The sequence below is a fragment of the Drosophila grimshawi genome, unplaced genomic scaffold, assembly GCF_018153295.1.
Source record: "Drosophila grimshawi isolate 15287-2541.00 unplaced genomic scaffold, ASM1815329v1 contig_311, whole genome shotgun sequence".
In the NCBI taxonomy this organism is placed as follows: Eukaryota; Metazoa; Arthropoda; class Insecta; order Diptera; family Drosophilidae; genus Drosophila; species Drosophila grimshawi.
Window position 1 is genome coordinate 8,631,184 of NW_025063098.1, and position 17,160 is coordinate 8,648,343.

The following is a 17,160-nucleotide window of genomic DNA, read 5'->3' on the forward strand; positions in this document are numbered from 1 at the left end:
ATAATAATAATAGGACAAAATATCAATCTAAATTATGATATTGCCTTTGACTATTTAAAAATTATGTCGGTGAATTGTAACTGAAAAATACAGCGCGCAATTTATTCGTTGTTGCAAAATGTTTTCATTGTCCAAAACAATAAAAATATCGATATATCGTTTCGAAATTTCGATAAATATGGCAAATTGAGTTGGAGTTGCCATAGCGCAATAAACACTCAAACAGCTGACACAAGTGAAAACACACAAAATGGTACAACAAACGGCTCTCAGGGCGCTCATGCTCTCAGATAAAATATTTGTAAAGTAGGTTGGGTTTATCGTACATATGCATATATATTTATAATCAAATACTACATCATAAATAAGGTAACTAAAGCGCATGCGCATTGTACTTTAAGCTTATCAGAAACAATCTTCTAGTCGCGGCATAAAGGCGAAGCTATTGAACATTTGCTTTTTGTGTCAAGAACAGTTGGTTGTCGAAGCCGCAGTGGAACGGAGTGTGCCAATTCTCTTTTAAATTTGTAACCTATAAATTCTTTTAAGTATGTTCATAAAATTAAAATCAAACAATATAAAAAAATAATAATAATAATGCAAAGCTACGCAAAGCCGTTATGCTTAGCGAAAGTAATAACGCCCATAGCTAAGTGCCTAGTCAAATGGTCTCCAAGGGGGCGAACGCTGACCTTTGGAGCGGCTCTTAACCTGAATTGTATATTTGCTTTTCATAGATTACAAGATTTCTATACTGATTATCTTAAACCGATATTGTTTTTTTTTTGACACGATAAGATTAGTCAAAGGCTCAAAGTATTTTTTATGAAAATGTAAAACTTTGGTCTGCTGTTTTGTCAAGGGTTGCATGTAATAAACATAAACCACCCTATTAAGTGGCGCGAAGTTGTGTGCATGAGTGAATATGTAAATATTATTGGTTTTTTTTTTCAGATCATCATGACTTCAACATTGTTGCCCGGAAATATAGTTTACGGTGGTCCCATTACCACGAGTGAGGCCCAGGACTATCCCTCCTTGGGACAATATATTGTGGACAAATACAAAAGTTTCGGGGACCAAACTGTTATGATTGATGCAGTCACGGGCACAGAATATAGCGCAAAGTTTATGTATGACTCGATTGTGAGATTGGCTCAAATACTCCAGAAATTGGGTGTTAAGCAGAACGATGTCATCGGTTTATCCAGTGAGAATAGCATTAACTTTGCTATTGCCATGTTTGCCGGATTTGCAGTGGGTGCGACCGTTGCTCCCTTTAATGTCACCTACTCCGATCGTGAGGTGGATCATGCCATCAATCTGTCGCGTCCAAAGATTATATTTGCCTCAAAGATCACGATGGATTGCATTGTCAGGGTGGCCAAAAAGAATAAATTTGTCAAGGGCATCATTGCGATCAGTGGCTCCACCAGCAATCTTCCCAACGTGCATTCTCTTCTGGACTTAATGAGTAATGACAAGTACAAGACGAAACCCGATTTCACATCGCCTCAAGCGAACAAAGCCGATGATGTGGTTTTAATTGTTTGCTCCTCCGGCACCACCGGTCTGCCCAAGGGCGTCCAGCTGACACAATCCAATCTGTTGGCCACACTCGATTCGCAAATGTAAGTTTACTAAGATTTTCACACAAAATGCTTATTATATATTTGTTTATCTTTCCAACTAGCCAACCCACCATGATACCGTTGTCGGAAATTACGCTGCTAACAGTGATTCCATGGTTCCATGCCTTTGGCTGCCTCACATTGATCACATGTGCATCCATGGGTACACGTCTAATTTATCTGCCCAAATTCGAGGAGAAGCTGTTCCTTTCGGCCATTGAGGTAAGGTTTTATAACCTAATAATAGATAATATCATCTCCATTTCGACTTTGCCTGATTTGTAGAAATACCGTGTGATGATGGCATTCATGGTGCCACCACTAATGGTGTTCTTGGCTAAGCATCCCATTGTGGACAAGTACGATCTGTCCTCCCTAATGGTTCTGCTGTGCGGAGCTGCACCACTTAGTCGAGAGACCGAAGATCAAATCAAGGAGCGTATTGGAGTCCCATTCATTCGCCAGGGTTACGGTCTAAGCGAGTCAACTCTAAGTGTTCTGGTGCAGACGGATGAGTATTGCAAGCCGGGCAGCGTAGGCGTACTCAAGGTTGGCATCTATGCCAAGGTAGTTGACCCCGACACCGGCAAGATCTTGGGAGCGAATGAACGTGGCGAACTTTGCTTCAAGGGCGATGGCATTATGAAGGGCTATATTGGCGATACCAAGTCCACCCAGACTGCCATTAAGGATGGCTGGTTGCATACCGGTGATATTGGCTACTATGATGATTCATTCGAGTTCTTTATTGTGGATCGCATCAAGGAACTTATCAAGTACAAGGGCTTCCAGGTGCCGCCGGCGGAAATCGAGGCGCTGTTATTAACTCATGAGAAAATTAAGGATGCTGCCGTGATTGGCAAACCAGATGAGGAAGCTGGCGAGCTGCCGATGGCCTTTGTAGTCAAGCAAGCGAATGTTGAGCTCACCACGGGGGATGTGATAAGTTTCGTCCACGATCGTGCCTCTCCAGCCAAACGTTTGCGCGGTGGCGTTATCTTCGTGGAAGAGATACCCAAAAACCCCAGTGGCAAAATACTGCGTCGTGTACTACGCGAAATGCTTAAGAAGCAAAAATCCAAATTGTAAATCAACTTAGTTTACCTAGTGAAAATTGGAGGCGTGTCCAAGTAAATCAATTTGTACAAAGGAGGAAACGGTTTTCATACGTACGCTTTATTATTACTAAACTTTGTTCTTATCGTTTCATTTCATTTCATTTCATTTCGTTTTATAAACTACCAACTGGTTGGATTGTGTTTAAATATATATATATATACTTGTCTGTACTTGGCTTTTTCAAAGTATTCTATGTAATTTAAATCTAAATAAAAACTATTCCCATACATACATACATATTGATCGGCATAGTGTTACTTCCGATTACTAATGATTCGGTAATTTACACACATAGATCGGTCTGTTCAAATGACAACATGCAATTCGTGAAATCCAACTATGGTCTGTCAGAACTATCAATAACAATTTACTTATATAAACAACTACGTACGTGTACGTACATACATACATGTATATCATCCAACGCATTTGCATATGTGTATATACAACTGAACGATCAACTGTTTTAACAAACTTTCGTATAATTTTCATTTGTTTGGCTTCGTATTGTTTCGGTTCCGGTTGCATTTTGTCCCATCTGTATATGCATTTATTTATAAATGTATTATCCATTAAATATGTATATAGATTTGTTTTATATATTTAACTACATGTTCTGGCTTGTAAATAGTTGCTTAATTAACATTTGGGAAAAAGTTTCACATGGGTTTTTTATATTGTTTATATATATTTCTATGTTTCTCACTGGTTTCTTGAGGCGCAGAAATTGCATACATATTGTGTTTGGTAAATATTAAAAGCTATATATGCTTGTCTGAGTTCTCTAGCATTAGTTTACTAATTATTGTGTATGAAACCTTAAATGTAAGAGAAATGCCTTGGTTTCTATAACGGAAATATCGTAAGTATTTTGTGTAAAATGTCTAACGCTCCACTGTGTCACGTTCCTAACGTAGTTGTTTGTTGCAATGCTAATCGACTTGGTGCTTGACTTACAATTAAACCTAGCTCGAGAAATTAGTTAAATAAATTCAGTTGTTCATTTATCATTTCCGGGACCAAGTCAAGAGACCAAAAAGTGCATGCAGTCGTGTTGGAAACAAATATAAATTGTAAGAAACTGCGTATTTGGGTACAAACTGCAATTATACACATGATCATCCGATATAAATATTTATAGTAATTATAATACGAGCATACCTTGCCACTGGAGCGAGCTATCTTGTTGGTAATATCTGCAAATACCACATACTGATCATTGGTCTCAGCCCAAATCTTTTTCCACTGCTTATTGTGACGTAGGCGCACATAGTCGCCCACAAGAGGATGGCCACACTGCAAGGAACAAAGCAATTGCATGCGTATATTGGTGCTAAGTGTTGTTGGCCTTTTGCATGCCTGCCTACGTGGATTGCCCTCCGGGAACAGGCTCTGCACCAGCGTCAGTTTACTCTGGTAAAAGTAACAACGCTGGCAAAATGACGAATTCTGAGAATAGGCAAATACATTTTATCGACATTCTCGACCTGCACAAGAACACACTCACTGAAAGCACATGGAATTGCTGCCGCTTGTCATGAAATTGGGATGACCTGCGCAGCATTGCTGGACGCGCAGGAGGAGTGCCTCATTGTTGCTCAGATGGGATTCGTTGATTAGACTTAAAATACCATAGCTCGGCTTATCAATCAGCTCACATATGGACTCGTTGTCAAAGTAATCGATGCGCGACCATTCCAAGCCTTCGCGCAAATACAGCTCCTGCTCTGAACGCAAAACATTGAACACAAAATTCTGCAAAATAAGATATTTTCAGTTAATTTAGTGACCAATGGATTTGAACACAACTTTGACTTGCATGATGTATTTTCTCGGCACTGTAGTTGATAGCAAATTGTTCAAAGGAATTATAATCCAGCACCTCAAAGCCATAGAAGTCCAGCAAAGCGAGATTCTTCTCACGCTGCGTGGACTTCATTGTTTCATTGATCTTGTTGACCAACCAGGTGAATAGACGACCGTAGAGGGTACGACAGAGCGTGTTCCGATTGCTGGCTGCCTGCCTGGCGTCCATTTCACAGCCCACATCCTCCTGCGCGCTGCTAGTGCTATTCGCTCTGGTCAGGCAATTAATTAAAATTTGAGCTTCCAAATTGAGCAGCTGCGCTGTTTCTTGCACCTCTACAAATTTGCAACGTTTTATTAAATAAGAATTGATGTATATTTTCTATTAACATCATACCGTAGATATTTGAAACCTGACAGCCCTCGGTGCCATCAATGTTGGTCACGGGCACAAAAATAAAGTTGCCCAGCTTCAACACGACGGCGATAACTCGAAAAATTGAGTTAGTCTCATCACAGCTCAGGCTCAGCACGTCCAGAGATCGCTGCATATAGAATATATCAATTAATAAGCTTTACTATGATACTATAATTCCAGCCGATCTACACTTGTGTAATGAAAATTGGCACGATCTTCTTCCATGGTGGTCGTAATAATTCCTCGCAGCATTTGCAGGGCGGCATCCCGTTCCTCCTTCTCCAGGCTCTGAGCACGTGTGCATTTGCTGTGGCCACACTGGCTGGGCGTGGAAGCGGCATTGCTTTTGCATATGATAAAGTTGGCAGTTGGCAGTGGCAAGCTTTGTCGAGGAGGCACCTACATGTGTGGTGACAGTTGAAAAATGCCTTTACTGCCATAGTTACGTGTGCTATCCAAAGAATGGTCAGATATGTGATGATATGGATTCTAAGAGAGTCATATATTTAAAAATATATAATGTATTCTTATATTTTATAATATACATACATGTTATCTCACCTCAGTCTTGCGCTCAGATAAAATATTTTTTAAGTAGGTGGGATTTATGAGATACATAGATGTATGCATATATATTGATACTCTAATACTAAATCATATCTAGATAACTAAAGCGCATGCGCATTGTACTTTAAGTTTATCAGAATGCCTCCTCTAGTCGCGGTATAAAAGCAACAAACATTTTCGTTTTGTGTCAAGAACAGTTGGTTGCCGAAACCGCAGTGGAACGGAGTGTGCCTATTCTCCTTACAAGTTATAACCTATAAATTATTTTAGGTAAGTTTCTATATTGATTATCTTAAACCGACATTTTCATTTTGGACACGATAAGATTAGCCAAAGGCTCAAAGTATTTTCTATGCAAATGTAAAACTTTGGTCTGCTGTTTTGTCAAGGGTTGCATGTAATAAACATAAACCACCCTATTAAGTGGCGCGAAGTTGTGTGCATGAGTGAATATGTAAATATTATTGGTTTTTTATCAGATCATCATGACTTCAACATTGCTGCCCGGTAATATAGTTTACGGTGGTCCCATTACCACGAGTGAGGCCCAGGACTATCCCTCCTTGGGACAATATGTTCTGGACAAATACAAAAGCTTCGGAGATCAAACTGTTATGATTGATGCATTCACAAACACAGAATATAGCGCAAAGTTTATGTATGACTCGATTGTGAGATTGGCTCAAATACTCCAGAAATTGGGTGTTAAGCAGAACGATGTCATCGGTTTATCCAGTGAGAATAGCATTAACTTTGCTATTGCCATGTTTGCCGGATTTGCAGTGGGTGCGACCGTTGCTCCCTTTAATGTCACCTACTCCGATCGTGAGGTGGATCATGCCATCAATCTGTCGCGTCCAAAGATTATATTTGCCTCAAAGATCACGATGGATTGCATTGTCAGGGTAGCCAAAAAGAATAAATTTGTCAAGGGCATCATTGCGATCAGTGGCTCCACCAGCAATCTTCCCAACCTGCATTCTCTTCTGGACTTAATGAGTAATGACAAGTACAAGACGAAACCCGACTTCACATCGCCCCAAGCGAACAAAGCCGATGATGTGGCTTTAATTGTTTGTTCCTCCGGTACCACCGGTCTGCCTAAGGGCGTCCAGCTGACACAATTCAATTTATTGGCCACATTTGATTCGCAAATGTAAGTTTACTAAGATTTTCACACAAAATGCTTATTATATATTTGTTTATCTTTCCAACTAGCCAACCCACCATGATACCGTTTTCGGAGATTACGCTGCTAACAGTGATTCCATGGTTCCATGCCTATGGTTGCCTGACAATGATCACAACGGCAACTTTGGGCACACGTCTAGTTTATCTGCCCAAATTCGAGGAGAAGCTGTTCCTTTCGGCCATTGAGGTAAGGTTTTATAACCTAATAATAGATAATATCATCTCCATTTCGACTTTGCCTGATTTGTAGAAATACCGTGTGATGATGGCAATCATGGTACCACCACTAATGGTCTTCCTGGCTAAGCATCCCATTGTGGATAAGTACGATCTGTCCTCCCTGATGGTTCTGCTGTGCGGAGCTGCACCACTTAGTCGAGAGACCGAAGATCAAATCAAGGAGCGTATTGGAGTCCCATTCATTCGCCAAGGTTACGGCCTAAGCGAGGTTACGATGAGTGTTCTGGTGCAGACGGATGAGTATTGCAAGCCGGGCAGCGTAGGCGTACTCAAGGTTGGCATCTATGCCAAGGTAGTTGACCCCGACACCGGCAAGATCTTGGGAGCGAATGAACGTGGCGAACTTTGCTTCAAGGGCGATGGCATTATGAAGGGCTATATTGGCGATACCAAGTCCACCCAGACTGCCATTAAGGATGGCTGGTTGCATACCGGTGATATTGGCTACTATGATGATTCATTCGAGTTCTTTATTGTGGATCGCATCAAGGAACTCATCAAGTACAAGGGCTTCCAGGTGCCTCCGGCGGAAATCGAGGCGCTGTTATTAACTCATGAGAAAATTAAGGATGCTGCCGTGATTGGCAAACCAGATGAGGAAGCTGGCGAGCTGCCGATGGCCTTTGTAGTCAAGCAAGCGAATGTTGAGCTCACAACAGGGGATGTGATAAGTTTCGTCCACGATCATGCCTCTCCAGCCAAACGTTTGCGCGGTGGCGTTATCTTCGTGGAAGAGATACCCAAAAACCCCAGTGGCAAAATACTGCGTCGTGTACTACGCGAAATGCTTAAGAAGCAAAAATCCAAATTGTAAATCAACTTAGTTTACCTAGTGAAAATTGGAGGCGTGTCCAAGTAAATCAATTTGTACAAAGGAGGAAACGGTTTTCATACGTACGCTTTATTATTACTAAACTTTGTTCTTATCGTTTCATTTCATTTCATTTCATTTCGTTTTATAAACTACCAACTGGTTGGATTGTGTTTAAATATATATATATATACTTGTCTGTACTTGGCTTTTTCAAAGTATTCTATGTAATTTAAATCTAAATAAAAACTATTCCCATACATACATACATATTGATCGGCATAGTGTTACTTCCGATTACTAATGATTCGGTAATTTACACACATAGATCGGTCTGTTCAAATGACAACATGCAATTCGTGAAATCCAACTATGGTCTGTCAGAACTATCAATAACAATTTACTTATATAAACAACTACGTACGTGTACGTACATACATATATCATCCAACGCATTTGCATATGTGTATATACAACTGAACGATCAACTGTTTTAACAAACTTTCGTATAATTTTCATTTGTTTGGCTTCGTATTGTTTCGGTTCCGGTTGCATTTTGTCCCATCTGTATATGCATTTATTTATAAATGTATTATCCATTAAATATGTATATAGATTTGTTTTATATATTTAACTACATGTTCTGGCTTGTAAATAGTTGCTTAATTAACATTTGGGAAAAAGTTTCACATGGGTTTTTTATATTGTTTATATATATTTCTATGTTTCTCACTGGTTTCTTGAGGCGCAGAAATTGCATACATATTGTGTTTGGTAAATATTAAAAGCTATATATGCTTGTCTGAGTTCTCTAGCATTAGTTTACTAATTATTGTGTATGAAACCTTAAATGTAAGAGAAATGCCTTGGTTTCTATAACGGAAATATCGTAAGTATTTTGTGTAAAATGTCTAACGCTCCACTGTGTCACGTTCCTAACGTAGTTGTTTGTTGCAATGCTAATCGACTTGGTGCTTGACTTACAATTAAACCTAGCTCGAGAAATTAGTTAAATAAATTCAGTTGTTCATTTCGTTAGTTAGGACTTAAATATATGAAAGAAATGGTGCAGTTTAAAATTAGTTAATATTTCTTTTTCCCACTTTATGTTGTTTGTTTTCCTTCCTTTTTTGGATTTTTTTTTTTTTTTTTGGCACAATTTTGACAACGATTTTTGAAGACTGATTGTCAGATGTGAGCAAATTGCATTATTCATTGTGTCTGTGTATGTGTATGATTGTATGTATGTAAATATTGCTAAAAACTTGTATTTTGGTCCCCGGGACCAAGTCAAGAGACCAAAAAAAGTGCATGCGGTCGTGTTGGAAACAAATATCAATTGTAAAAAACTGCGTATGTAGATGACTGGACCCTGATTATGCCACAGCCGCATAAAACTTAATAATCAAACAATGATCTCCATGCGATTTGCCTTGCGCGTAACTTTTGGCGGCCCTTGCGCCAAATCCGACAAGCCGCCATATTTAAACGAGAAGATGACTGTTTGTTGTCCAAAATTTGCTTCAAATCTGTGTGTGAAGAAAAATTGATTTCAATTGAAACACAACTAAAAGCCAAAATTTAAATACTAACTCTGTGCTTATGTGTATCTCTGGCGGTTTGCCGGAAGCATTTTGTATGACCAGAAACATTTTGGTAACAATTTCAATGACATGTCCCGTTTGAAAAACAAAATCGCCCTTTTTTCGACCGAATTCGGACTGAAATGGAAACGGAAATTAAATTAGATAAATAAAAATTCATAGGAACTGTAATCTACATTTACCGCTTTCACATGAAACACGGCAATGTCATCGAGATAGGGGCTCAGAGACATGCGATAGATCTCCGAGGCAGGCACTCTATATTTTATTTGCAACGTGCGCTGATCTAACAGCAGCAATGACGATGTTGATAGCACCAGCAATATGGGTACAAACTGCAATAATACACATGATCATTCCATATAAATATATATAGTAATTAGAATACGCGCAATACCTTGCCACTGGAGCGAGCTATCTTGTTGATAATATCTGCAAATACCACATACTGATCATTTGTCTCAGCACAAATCTTTTTCCACTGCTGATTGTGACGTAGACGCACATAGTCGCCCACAAAAGGATGGCCCACACTGCAAGGAGCAACACAATTTCGTAATTAGCAAGTATTGTTATTGATTGTGGGGGAATTCGCGTTTACCTGCGCGCATAAGAAGCCTTGCGATCCTTGAATATTATGCTGGCCGTAACCTTTTCTCTCATGCGATTACGTGCGGTTTGATCAAAAGAATTGCGATATATATAGCACTTCCAGCGATGATAGATTGAGCGCAACAGACGCGACGCATCCGCTAGAAAACCAGGCGCCGTTGGCCACTCTGACGAAAGGGGACTCAGTGTGTTGGGTGGCAGTCGCAGCGGAATCGTGAGCAAATACTGTCGTATCTTCCACTGATGATAATAACGCGCAATAACATCAACGGCCCACTTCACTTGGCGCTTGTACTTCAACGAACGATACTCCTCACGTGCCTGTCAAATAGTTCACAGGTCATTTCAGTATTTAGATATGCAATGGGTCAGTGGTTAAGAGTGTTTAAATAAGAAGAACAACATGCAATGCTTACGGCACGATATAAACTCCACAAATGCCTACGGCCCGTGAAGGGAATGCCGAAACGGCACTCCTACAGAAACAATTAAAATAATATATAAAATATGTACATGAGATATAAGATTATAGGGCATGCAAATCCTGCAATGCAATGCAGCTGCTACTTACTCGCCACGTGCGCCACGCACTCGAGATGACCATTTGACTGTGGCGCATACGCCTATAACGCTTCCTAGCATAATACATACGAAACATCTTCTGTATCAGCACGGCCAGCTCGGAGATGCGCAGGCGACGAAACTGTTCCAACTCGTAAACGGTGCGCGGACTGCGCACGAACACATTTTTGGTGCCCAGCGTAAACTCAGCCGATGGCAGCGGCAAATTTCGTATGATCAGAGCAATGCCCTCCACTTGACTGCCACCGTGATAATGGGGCCAAGTAAGGCTATTGAGCAGCTTGTAACGATGAAAGAACTTCGCATGTGGCAGGTGGTAGCAGTGTCCGGTGCGGCACAGATGCACCAGCGGCATCAGCGACATGTAGCGCACCTGATGCTGCACTAACGCCAGATCAAACTGATGCGACTGTTTGCACTCGTTGGGCCGGATGCAGAATACATAATGGGCGCGACGATGCTTCACAATGGCCAGCAGCGTTTGCAGCTGCGTGCGTATATTGGTGCTAAGTGTTGTTGGCCTTTTGCATGCCTGCCTGCGTGGGTTACCCTCCGGGAACAGGCTCTGCACCAGCGTCAATTTACTCTGGTAAAATGCAGCGCTTATATATCTGGGCAGCATGTCTGAATTTTTCTCCAAAAATCTATGTATCGAATAGTTAACAACGCTGGCAAAATGACGAATTCTGTGAATTGACAAATACATTTTATCGACATTCTCGACCTGCACAATAACACACTCACTGAAAGCACATGGAATTGCTGCCGCTTGTCATGAAATTGGGATGACCTGCGCAGCATTGCTGGACGCGCAGGAGGAGTGCCTCATTGTTGCTCAGATGGGATTCGTTGATTAGACTTAAAATACCATAGCTCGGCTTATCAATCAGCTCACATATGGACTCGTTGTCAAAGTAATCGATGCGCGACCATTCCAAGCCTTCGCGCAAATACAGCTCCTGCTCTGAACGCAAAACATTGAACACAAAATTCTGCAAAATAAGATATTTTCAGTTAATTTAGTGACCAATGGATTTGAACACAACTTTGACTTGCATGATGTATTTTCTCGGCACTGTAGTTGATAGCAAATTGTTCAAAGGAATTATAATCCAGCACCTCAAAGCCATAGAAGTCCAGCAAAGCGAGATTCTTCTCACGCTGCGTGGACTTCATTGTTTCATTGATCTTGTTGACCAACCAGGTGAATAGACGACCGTAGAGGGTACGACAGAGCGTGTTCCGATTGCTGGCTGCCTGCCTGGCGTCCATTTCACAGCCCACATCCTCCTGCGCGCTGCTAGTGCTATTCGCTCTGGTCAGGCAATTAATTAAAATTTGAGCTTCCAAATTGAGCAGCTGCGCCGTTTCTTGCACCTCTACAAATTTGCAACGTTTTATTAAATAAGAATTGATGTATATTTTCTATTAACATCATACCGTAGATATTTGAAACCTGACAGCCCTCGGTGCCATCAATGTTGGTCACGGGCACAAAAATAAAGTTGCCCAGCTTCAACACGACGGCGATAACTCGAAAAATTGAGTTAGTCTCATCACAGCTCAGACCCAGCACGTCCAGAGAGCGCTGCATATAGAATATATCAATCAATAAGCTTTACTATGATACTATAATTCCAGCCGATCTACCTTTGTGTAATGAAAATTGGCACGATCTTCTTCCATGGCGGTCGTGTTGCGTAACAGCTCATACTTTTCCACATTACGAAAGAGCTTCAGTGATTCTTCAATTATAAAATATATTAGAATTTTTGAGTAAGATGATAAGCTTAATATATACATACTTAGCAACTGGAGATCAGCACCCAACAGCAATTGATAGAATATGTGAAAATTGCGCTCTCCAATCGTTGTGTCTGTTATACGAGTCTGTGAATAGAAAATATGTAGAATCAAAACTATATAGTCCATATATAATTGATAGTGGATATATCAAGCAATTCAAACCTTTTCCAGCATATCTGCCGTGAGTCAGACATGTAAGCAATTTCATATAAATTTCATTAACTATATAATTATAAATTTTAGTAATTAATTAATAAAAATCTGTCTTTCAATTACTAAATTCCAGATTATTGAAGAGATTAGATTGTCTAAAATCAAGTTCATTTAAAATACAGAAGATCGATCTTAGATACTTACAGTGTGTTATGTGGACGCCCATTGGATCACCTTTAAAATTAATTTCAATGTCAAATAGTTTGCCCTGAAAGCAGAAAATAAAAGTATGAGCGAATGAACATCAACTATGTTGCCAACCACATACATATCTGCTGGAGTTGTTGTTTTTCAGAGTGCAGGCATTGCCCATGGCCTCCAGAAAAACATCCGCGCATGTGACGCACTCTCGCAAGCGTTGACTGGGTGACCTGTGGCGTCGATGCAGTGAGGAGCTGACCGATGGCGTGGGCGACACAGAGGTGGTGCTGCCCAGCACTTTGCTCAGCTTGTGTGCATCGTACAGCGATATACGTTGCGTGGAGCCAATGGACAATTGTCGATCCGACTGGCTTTCGGTTGAGTGCTGTCGCACGAGATTCGAACAGCTACCGCGCTGAGGTTGCGTTTGGTGGGCTGTGGACAGGCGAGTGTTGCTTCCTCGCAACATTAGCAGGGCGGCATCCCGTTCCTCTTTCTCCAGGCTCTGGGCACGTGTGCATTTGCTGTGGCCACACTGACGACAGCCGCCGCCGTGCAAGTACTTGGGCGATGTGGTGGCGCTCATTTTAGTGGGCGTATTGGCCAGTGGCCCGTAAGTGGCAGTGCAGGTGTTTACTTGTGTGTGTTGGTGCTTGAAGCAGGATTTCGCTGGATGCAAATGGGCAAGTGCGGCAGCCGATTCCAGCAGCGTGCTGATATTCTCGGTGCTTTTGTGATGCGAGAAATCAAAGTCAACAATCTTTTCACGCATATTGCGCCTGGCTTGGCGCTCAATGCTCTCCGCTCGCGTACGCGATCGTTGCGTCGGTCCTGGACCTGGACCCGGTGACGGCGACTGGCGACGTGAATTGCAAGTGCTTCCTTGGCTGGGCGTGGAAGCGGCATTGTTTTTGCATATGATAAAGTTGGCAGTGCCGGAGCAGCTACTTGAGGCGCGTCTATGAACATGCAGGCCCATGCCGCTCGCAGAGCTACTGGAGGACTGTTTGCGTAATGCATTCGGAGTGCCACTGCAAAGCGTTCGATCCTGTATGTGTGTGAGAAAATTGACAATCATTTTGAAGGTCTCCGTTTTGCCAGCGCCACCTTCGCCGGTGAGCAGCACGCACTGATCCTCGCTCTGATCCTTGAGAGACTGATAAGCCAAATTTGTAAGCCCATAGCTGTAAGAGATATTAAAAAGTAGCTTATATTAATAGTAGTGGCAAGCTGTGTCGAGGAGGTACCTACATGTGTGGTGGCAGTTGAAAAATGCCTTTATTGCCATAGTTGCGTATGTTTTCCAAAGAATGGTCAGATATGTGATGATATGGATTCAAAGCCACAACAGAAGTTCCAATGTAGGTCTAAAAGATTCATATTTTTGAAAATATATTCGCTGAGTGTATAATTTATATAGTTACATATATGTGATCGCGTTTGTAACGCTGGTGTATGTTATTTATGAAGCTATCCTCGGACAGGTTTTCCAGCAGAACTGAGTCCCAGGTGCCAATCTCCTGTTCCATTTTGCCAAGCGCTCACAACGTGTACGGCAGTAACAACAACAAATGCAAATGCAGACCATAACATTTGAATTTATCAACTGAAACTGCAACGATAACAAAACGAAACGTGAATATTGTGGCATAGTTGCATAAATTACCATAATCATCGTGCATGCATTTGGGCAAATCCGTGTTTTGATTTTCTGATTGAATTATTGATTTTAATTTTCAGCCTCTGCGAAAGCAGCAACAGTGTGTAATACATCTATGTAGATAGGCATTTCGATTTAATAACTTGTATCGTAATCCATTTCACTTTTTCTATTATCTTTGTTCACTATCAACCAGCACAGTAATAACTTTTTATTTGACACATTTTATCACTAGAAAACCATTGTTTACCTTTTCAGACAATATTTTGGCATTTTGTAGCGAAATGCAATGCACAACGAAACTTACGTACCAACGTAATGGCAAATCTAGCAACGTAACTCATACAGTCAAATAACGCTTACAGCCAATTAACGCGAAAAGGAGCCCAACTGTTAACGCAAAAAGGAGCAAACTTAAATGAGTCTTTACTTGCATTTGTTTACATTGCATTCTATTGCAAACAGCTGATCCCAATTATTTTTGATCTGACATTTTTAGTTATTTAAATAATAAGACATTATTGAATGCCTAAAGGAAACAAACAGATAATATTATCATACTTATTTTTGTAAATCAGTTCAGCAGCTTGTCTATGTTAAATTTGGCGGCAACTAGCTTAAAGAGTGACCAAAGCATTGCTTTAAAAATTAACAAAACAATATTTTTTACATTTATGTTAAAGCTACTGCTATAGAACTGCTAGAAACTTTGCCAATAAATTAAACATAAATAAATACAAAAGATGACAACAGATGAACGCAATTTTAGATCAAGTTACTATGAAAAGGTTGGCTGCTTTAGCGTCGAAGAGAAGAAATCACTCAATAAACTACTACAGGATGACATACGCAATCTAGCCAAGTTAAAGCACTTCGTGTACACATATACAGTTCCAGCCCAGGAGCGGAGTTTGCTCTGGTGCCTCATAATGGGAATAATGCCACTGCACAAAAGCAATACGGATTATGTGCGTGAGCAGCGTCGACAAGTTTACGAGGATTTGCTACGCGCTGTGACCGTAATGCGGTGCGTCGATGCGGACTCGTGTAAGACCAGAGATTTGGTGCTGCACAAAATGTGGTTACTGGAGAACAATCGGCTATTGCATAGCAATGTTCGGATCGGAGCTCAGGCCCAGGATGACAATCACTTTGTCGAAATTATGCGTGCTCTGCTCAAGATTTTTGACGATGAAATGGAAACATACTGGATAGCCAAGGAGTTTTATCAGTACACGCGTGAGTTCAAAAAGGACTGTGCCAAGCTAAAAGAACTCACTCAAATACTTCTCAAGCGCGAGGATATTGCCTTATTTCAGTGAGTGGCCAACAGTGAAATAATATGTGAAAACCATTGTTATAGTGTCTGTATTGTGATTGCAGCCGATTGGACAAGCTGGAGCTGTTTGATGTCAACTCGAAGCTACTGGAGAACTGGTACACAACTTGCTTTGCTGGGGTAATTTGTGAAACTGTCCTTGTCAAAGTGTGGGACAAGGTGTGCGGGGGCGCTAAGAAGATTGTAGTTTTTCTCTTTCTGGAGCTGGTGAAAGACATCAAGTCGCTGATATTTGATCTGAGCACACAGGAGGACCTAAAGGCTCTGATCGAAACGGTAAGAAGTCTATACTTTTCATATTGCTAGGTTTCTCAATGTCTTCGTCGCACAGGTCAAGGATCTAGATGGTGTCATCGTAAACAAAGCCATCAAATCTTGGCAAAGTAATAACAGTGAAATCGAATATGCGCATTAAGAAGAGACAGCGACGAAATGTTTGAATTAGTATAGTTGTATGTAAGAGAAAAGTAAAATGGGATATGAACTAAATGTATTTGAAGACCACGTCCTTCTTATCGGCCACCGTCTGAAACTCCAGCGTGACGGGGCACTGCATCCAGTACGACAGCAGCTCCTCCGTATATCCAATGAGGAAGTACATCTTGCGTGGACTAATTGCCTGTCGTATGATGGCAGCAATGCGTATCGTATTGTGTTGCCGCTTAATAATGATCTCGGAGCAGACCAGCGCATGCCAGGTGCCAGTAATAAATTTGCGAATAAAAACATCCTCAATTGCGGTTTGCGATGGACGCAGACCATCCTTCAGAGTGGCTACAAATATGATTGATTTATTTTGTACGCAATTCAAATAAAAATGCATAAACTTACATGTGTTCCACGAGTTCCAGGTCTTGCGATGTCCAATGAAATGCGGCGGATTCGCCATCTCGTAGGTCAGCGGCCTGTCTCGTTTTGTGGTTATGCGGTAACGTCCAGATTGCACGCGACAACAGACTGCACTCGTGTGTAATGCCGATTTGTTCGCCATGTTGAGCTGTGTCTCAGCTATTGGCAACACCTAAAATAGCCAGCATATTTATTACCCCCGTTTTTCTAATTGTTTAATTTACCTTTTTTAAAAAATTCATTTTGTTGGGTAAACTCAACTCAACGGCGGCTGCAGCTGTGTTTAACAGCTGATATACGTGACGTAACGTAAGTTTACTAGCGATAGTAGACATTGACAATGCAAATTAATGAACAAGGTAGCAATAGGGCACGTAACAACTGCGAAACCATGACGTGAACAGTAAAGTATTTAAAAGAAAAAGTTAATCTATGTGTCTAATATATGTTAAAAATAAGTTTTAACATAAAAATAAAAAAGAATTGTGGAGGAATGTTTATTTATAAGGTTTTCAAATTATTCACTCATGAACACGATGATTGTGCAGCCCTAAAAATTCAATGTTTTACA

The 17,160-nt window shown here is 40.9% G+C and overlaps 5 protein-coding genes across 7 annotated transcripts; 3 read left to right on the top strand and 2 right to left on the bottom strand.

The window, feature by feature from the left end:
• Positions 1-472: 472 nt before the first annotated feature.
• Positions 473-7,863, top strand: LOC6563487 (4-coumarate--CoA ligase 1). The gene is made up of 4 exons (XM_001989939.3): positions 473-548; positions 6,021-6,697; positions 6,760-6,919; positions 6,983-7,863. The coding sequence occupies exons 2-4, from the start codon at positions 6,027-6,029 to the stop codon at positions 7,784-7,786; spliced, it is 1,635 nt and encodes a 544-aa protein (XP_001989975.1). The 5' UTR covers positions 473-548; positions 6,021-6,026; the 3' UTR covers positions 7,787-7,863.
• Positions 955-2,985, top strand: LOC122322348 (4-coumarate--CoA ligase 1-like). The gene is made up of 3 exons (XM_043215155.1): positions 955-1,631; positions 1,694-1,853; positions 1,917-2,985. Exons 1-3 carry the CDS (start codon positions 961-963, stop codon positions 2,718-2,720), a joined length of 1,635 nt encoding a protein of 544 aa, XP_043071090.1. The 5' UTR covers positions 955-960; the 3' UTR covers positions 2,721-2,985.
• LOC6563486 (unconventional myosin-Ia) lies at positions 7,854-14,348 on the bottom strand. 3 transcript variants are annotated; one of them, XM_001989938.3, is made up of 17 exons: positions 14,166-14,348; positions 13,993-14,108; positions 12,869-13,925; positions 12,745-12,808; positions 12,550-12,563; positions 12,387-12,471; positions 12,232-12,326; positions 12,022-12,169; positions 11,638-11,960; positions 11,326-11,573; positions 10,571-11,267; positions 10,416-10,475; positions 9,989-10,320; positions 9,785-9,920; positions 9,570-9,722; positions 9,377-9,504; positions 7,854-9,312 (listed from the first exon to the last, which is right to left on the bottom strand). In XM_001989938.3, the coding sequence occupies exons 1-17, from the start codon at positions 14,268-14,270 to the stop codon at positions 9,189-9,191; spliced, it is 3,885 nt and encodes a 1,294-aa protein (XP_001989974.1). In that variant the 5' UTR covers positions 14,271-14,348; the 3' UTR covers positions 7,854-9,188. The 3 variants fall into 3 exon arrangements, with proteins under 3 accessions (XP_001989974.1, XP_032593521.1, XP_032593523.1); XM_032737630.2 differs by lacking the exon at positions 10,416-10,475; XM_032737632.2 differs by lacking the exons at positions 7,854-9,312; positions 9,377-9,504; positions 9,570-9,722; ... (6 more) ...; positions 12,022-12,169; positions 12,550-12,563 and having other exon boundaries at positions 12,261-12,326.
• A 613-nt stretch (positions 14,349-14,961) lies between these two features.
• On the top strand, positions 14,962-16,570 carry LOC6563485 (TBC1 domain family member 7). The gene is made up of 3 exons (XM_001989937.3): positions 14,962-15,719; positions 15,785-16,016; positions 16,072-16,570. The coding sequence occupies exons 1-3, from the start codon at positions 15,145-15,147 to the stop codon at positions 16,153-16,155; spliced, it is 891 nt and encodes a 296-aa protein (XP_001989973.1). The 5' UTR covers positions 14,962-15,144; the 3' UTR covers positions 16,156-16,570.
• On the bottom strand, positions 16,171-16,893 carry LOC6563767 (28S ribosomal protein S24, mitochondrial). Its single transcript, XM_001989936.3, has 3 exons — positions 16,814-16,893; positions 16,572-16,761; positions 16,171-16,514 (listed from the first exon to the last, which is right to left on the bottom strand). The coding sequence occupies exons 1-3, from the start codon at positions 16,829-16,831 to the stop codon at positions 16,225-16,227; spliced, it is 498 nt and encodes a 165-aa protein (XP_001989972.1). The 5' UTR covers positions 16,832-16,893; the 3' UTR covers positions 16,171-16,224.
• Positions 16,894-17,160: the final 267 nt, after the last annotated feature.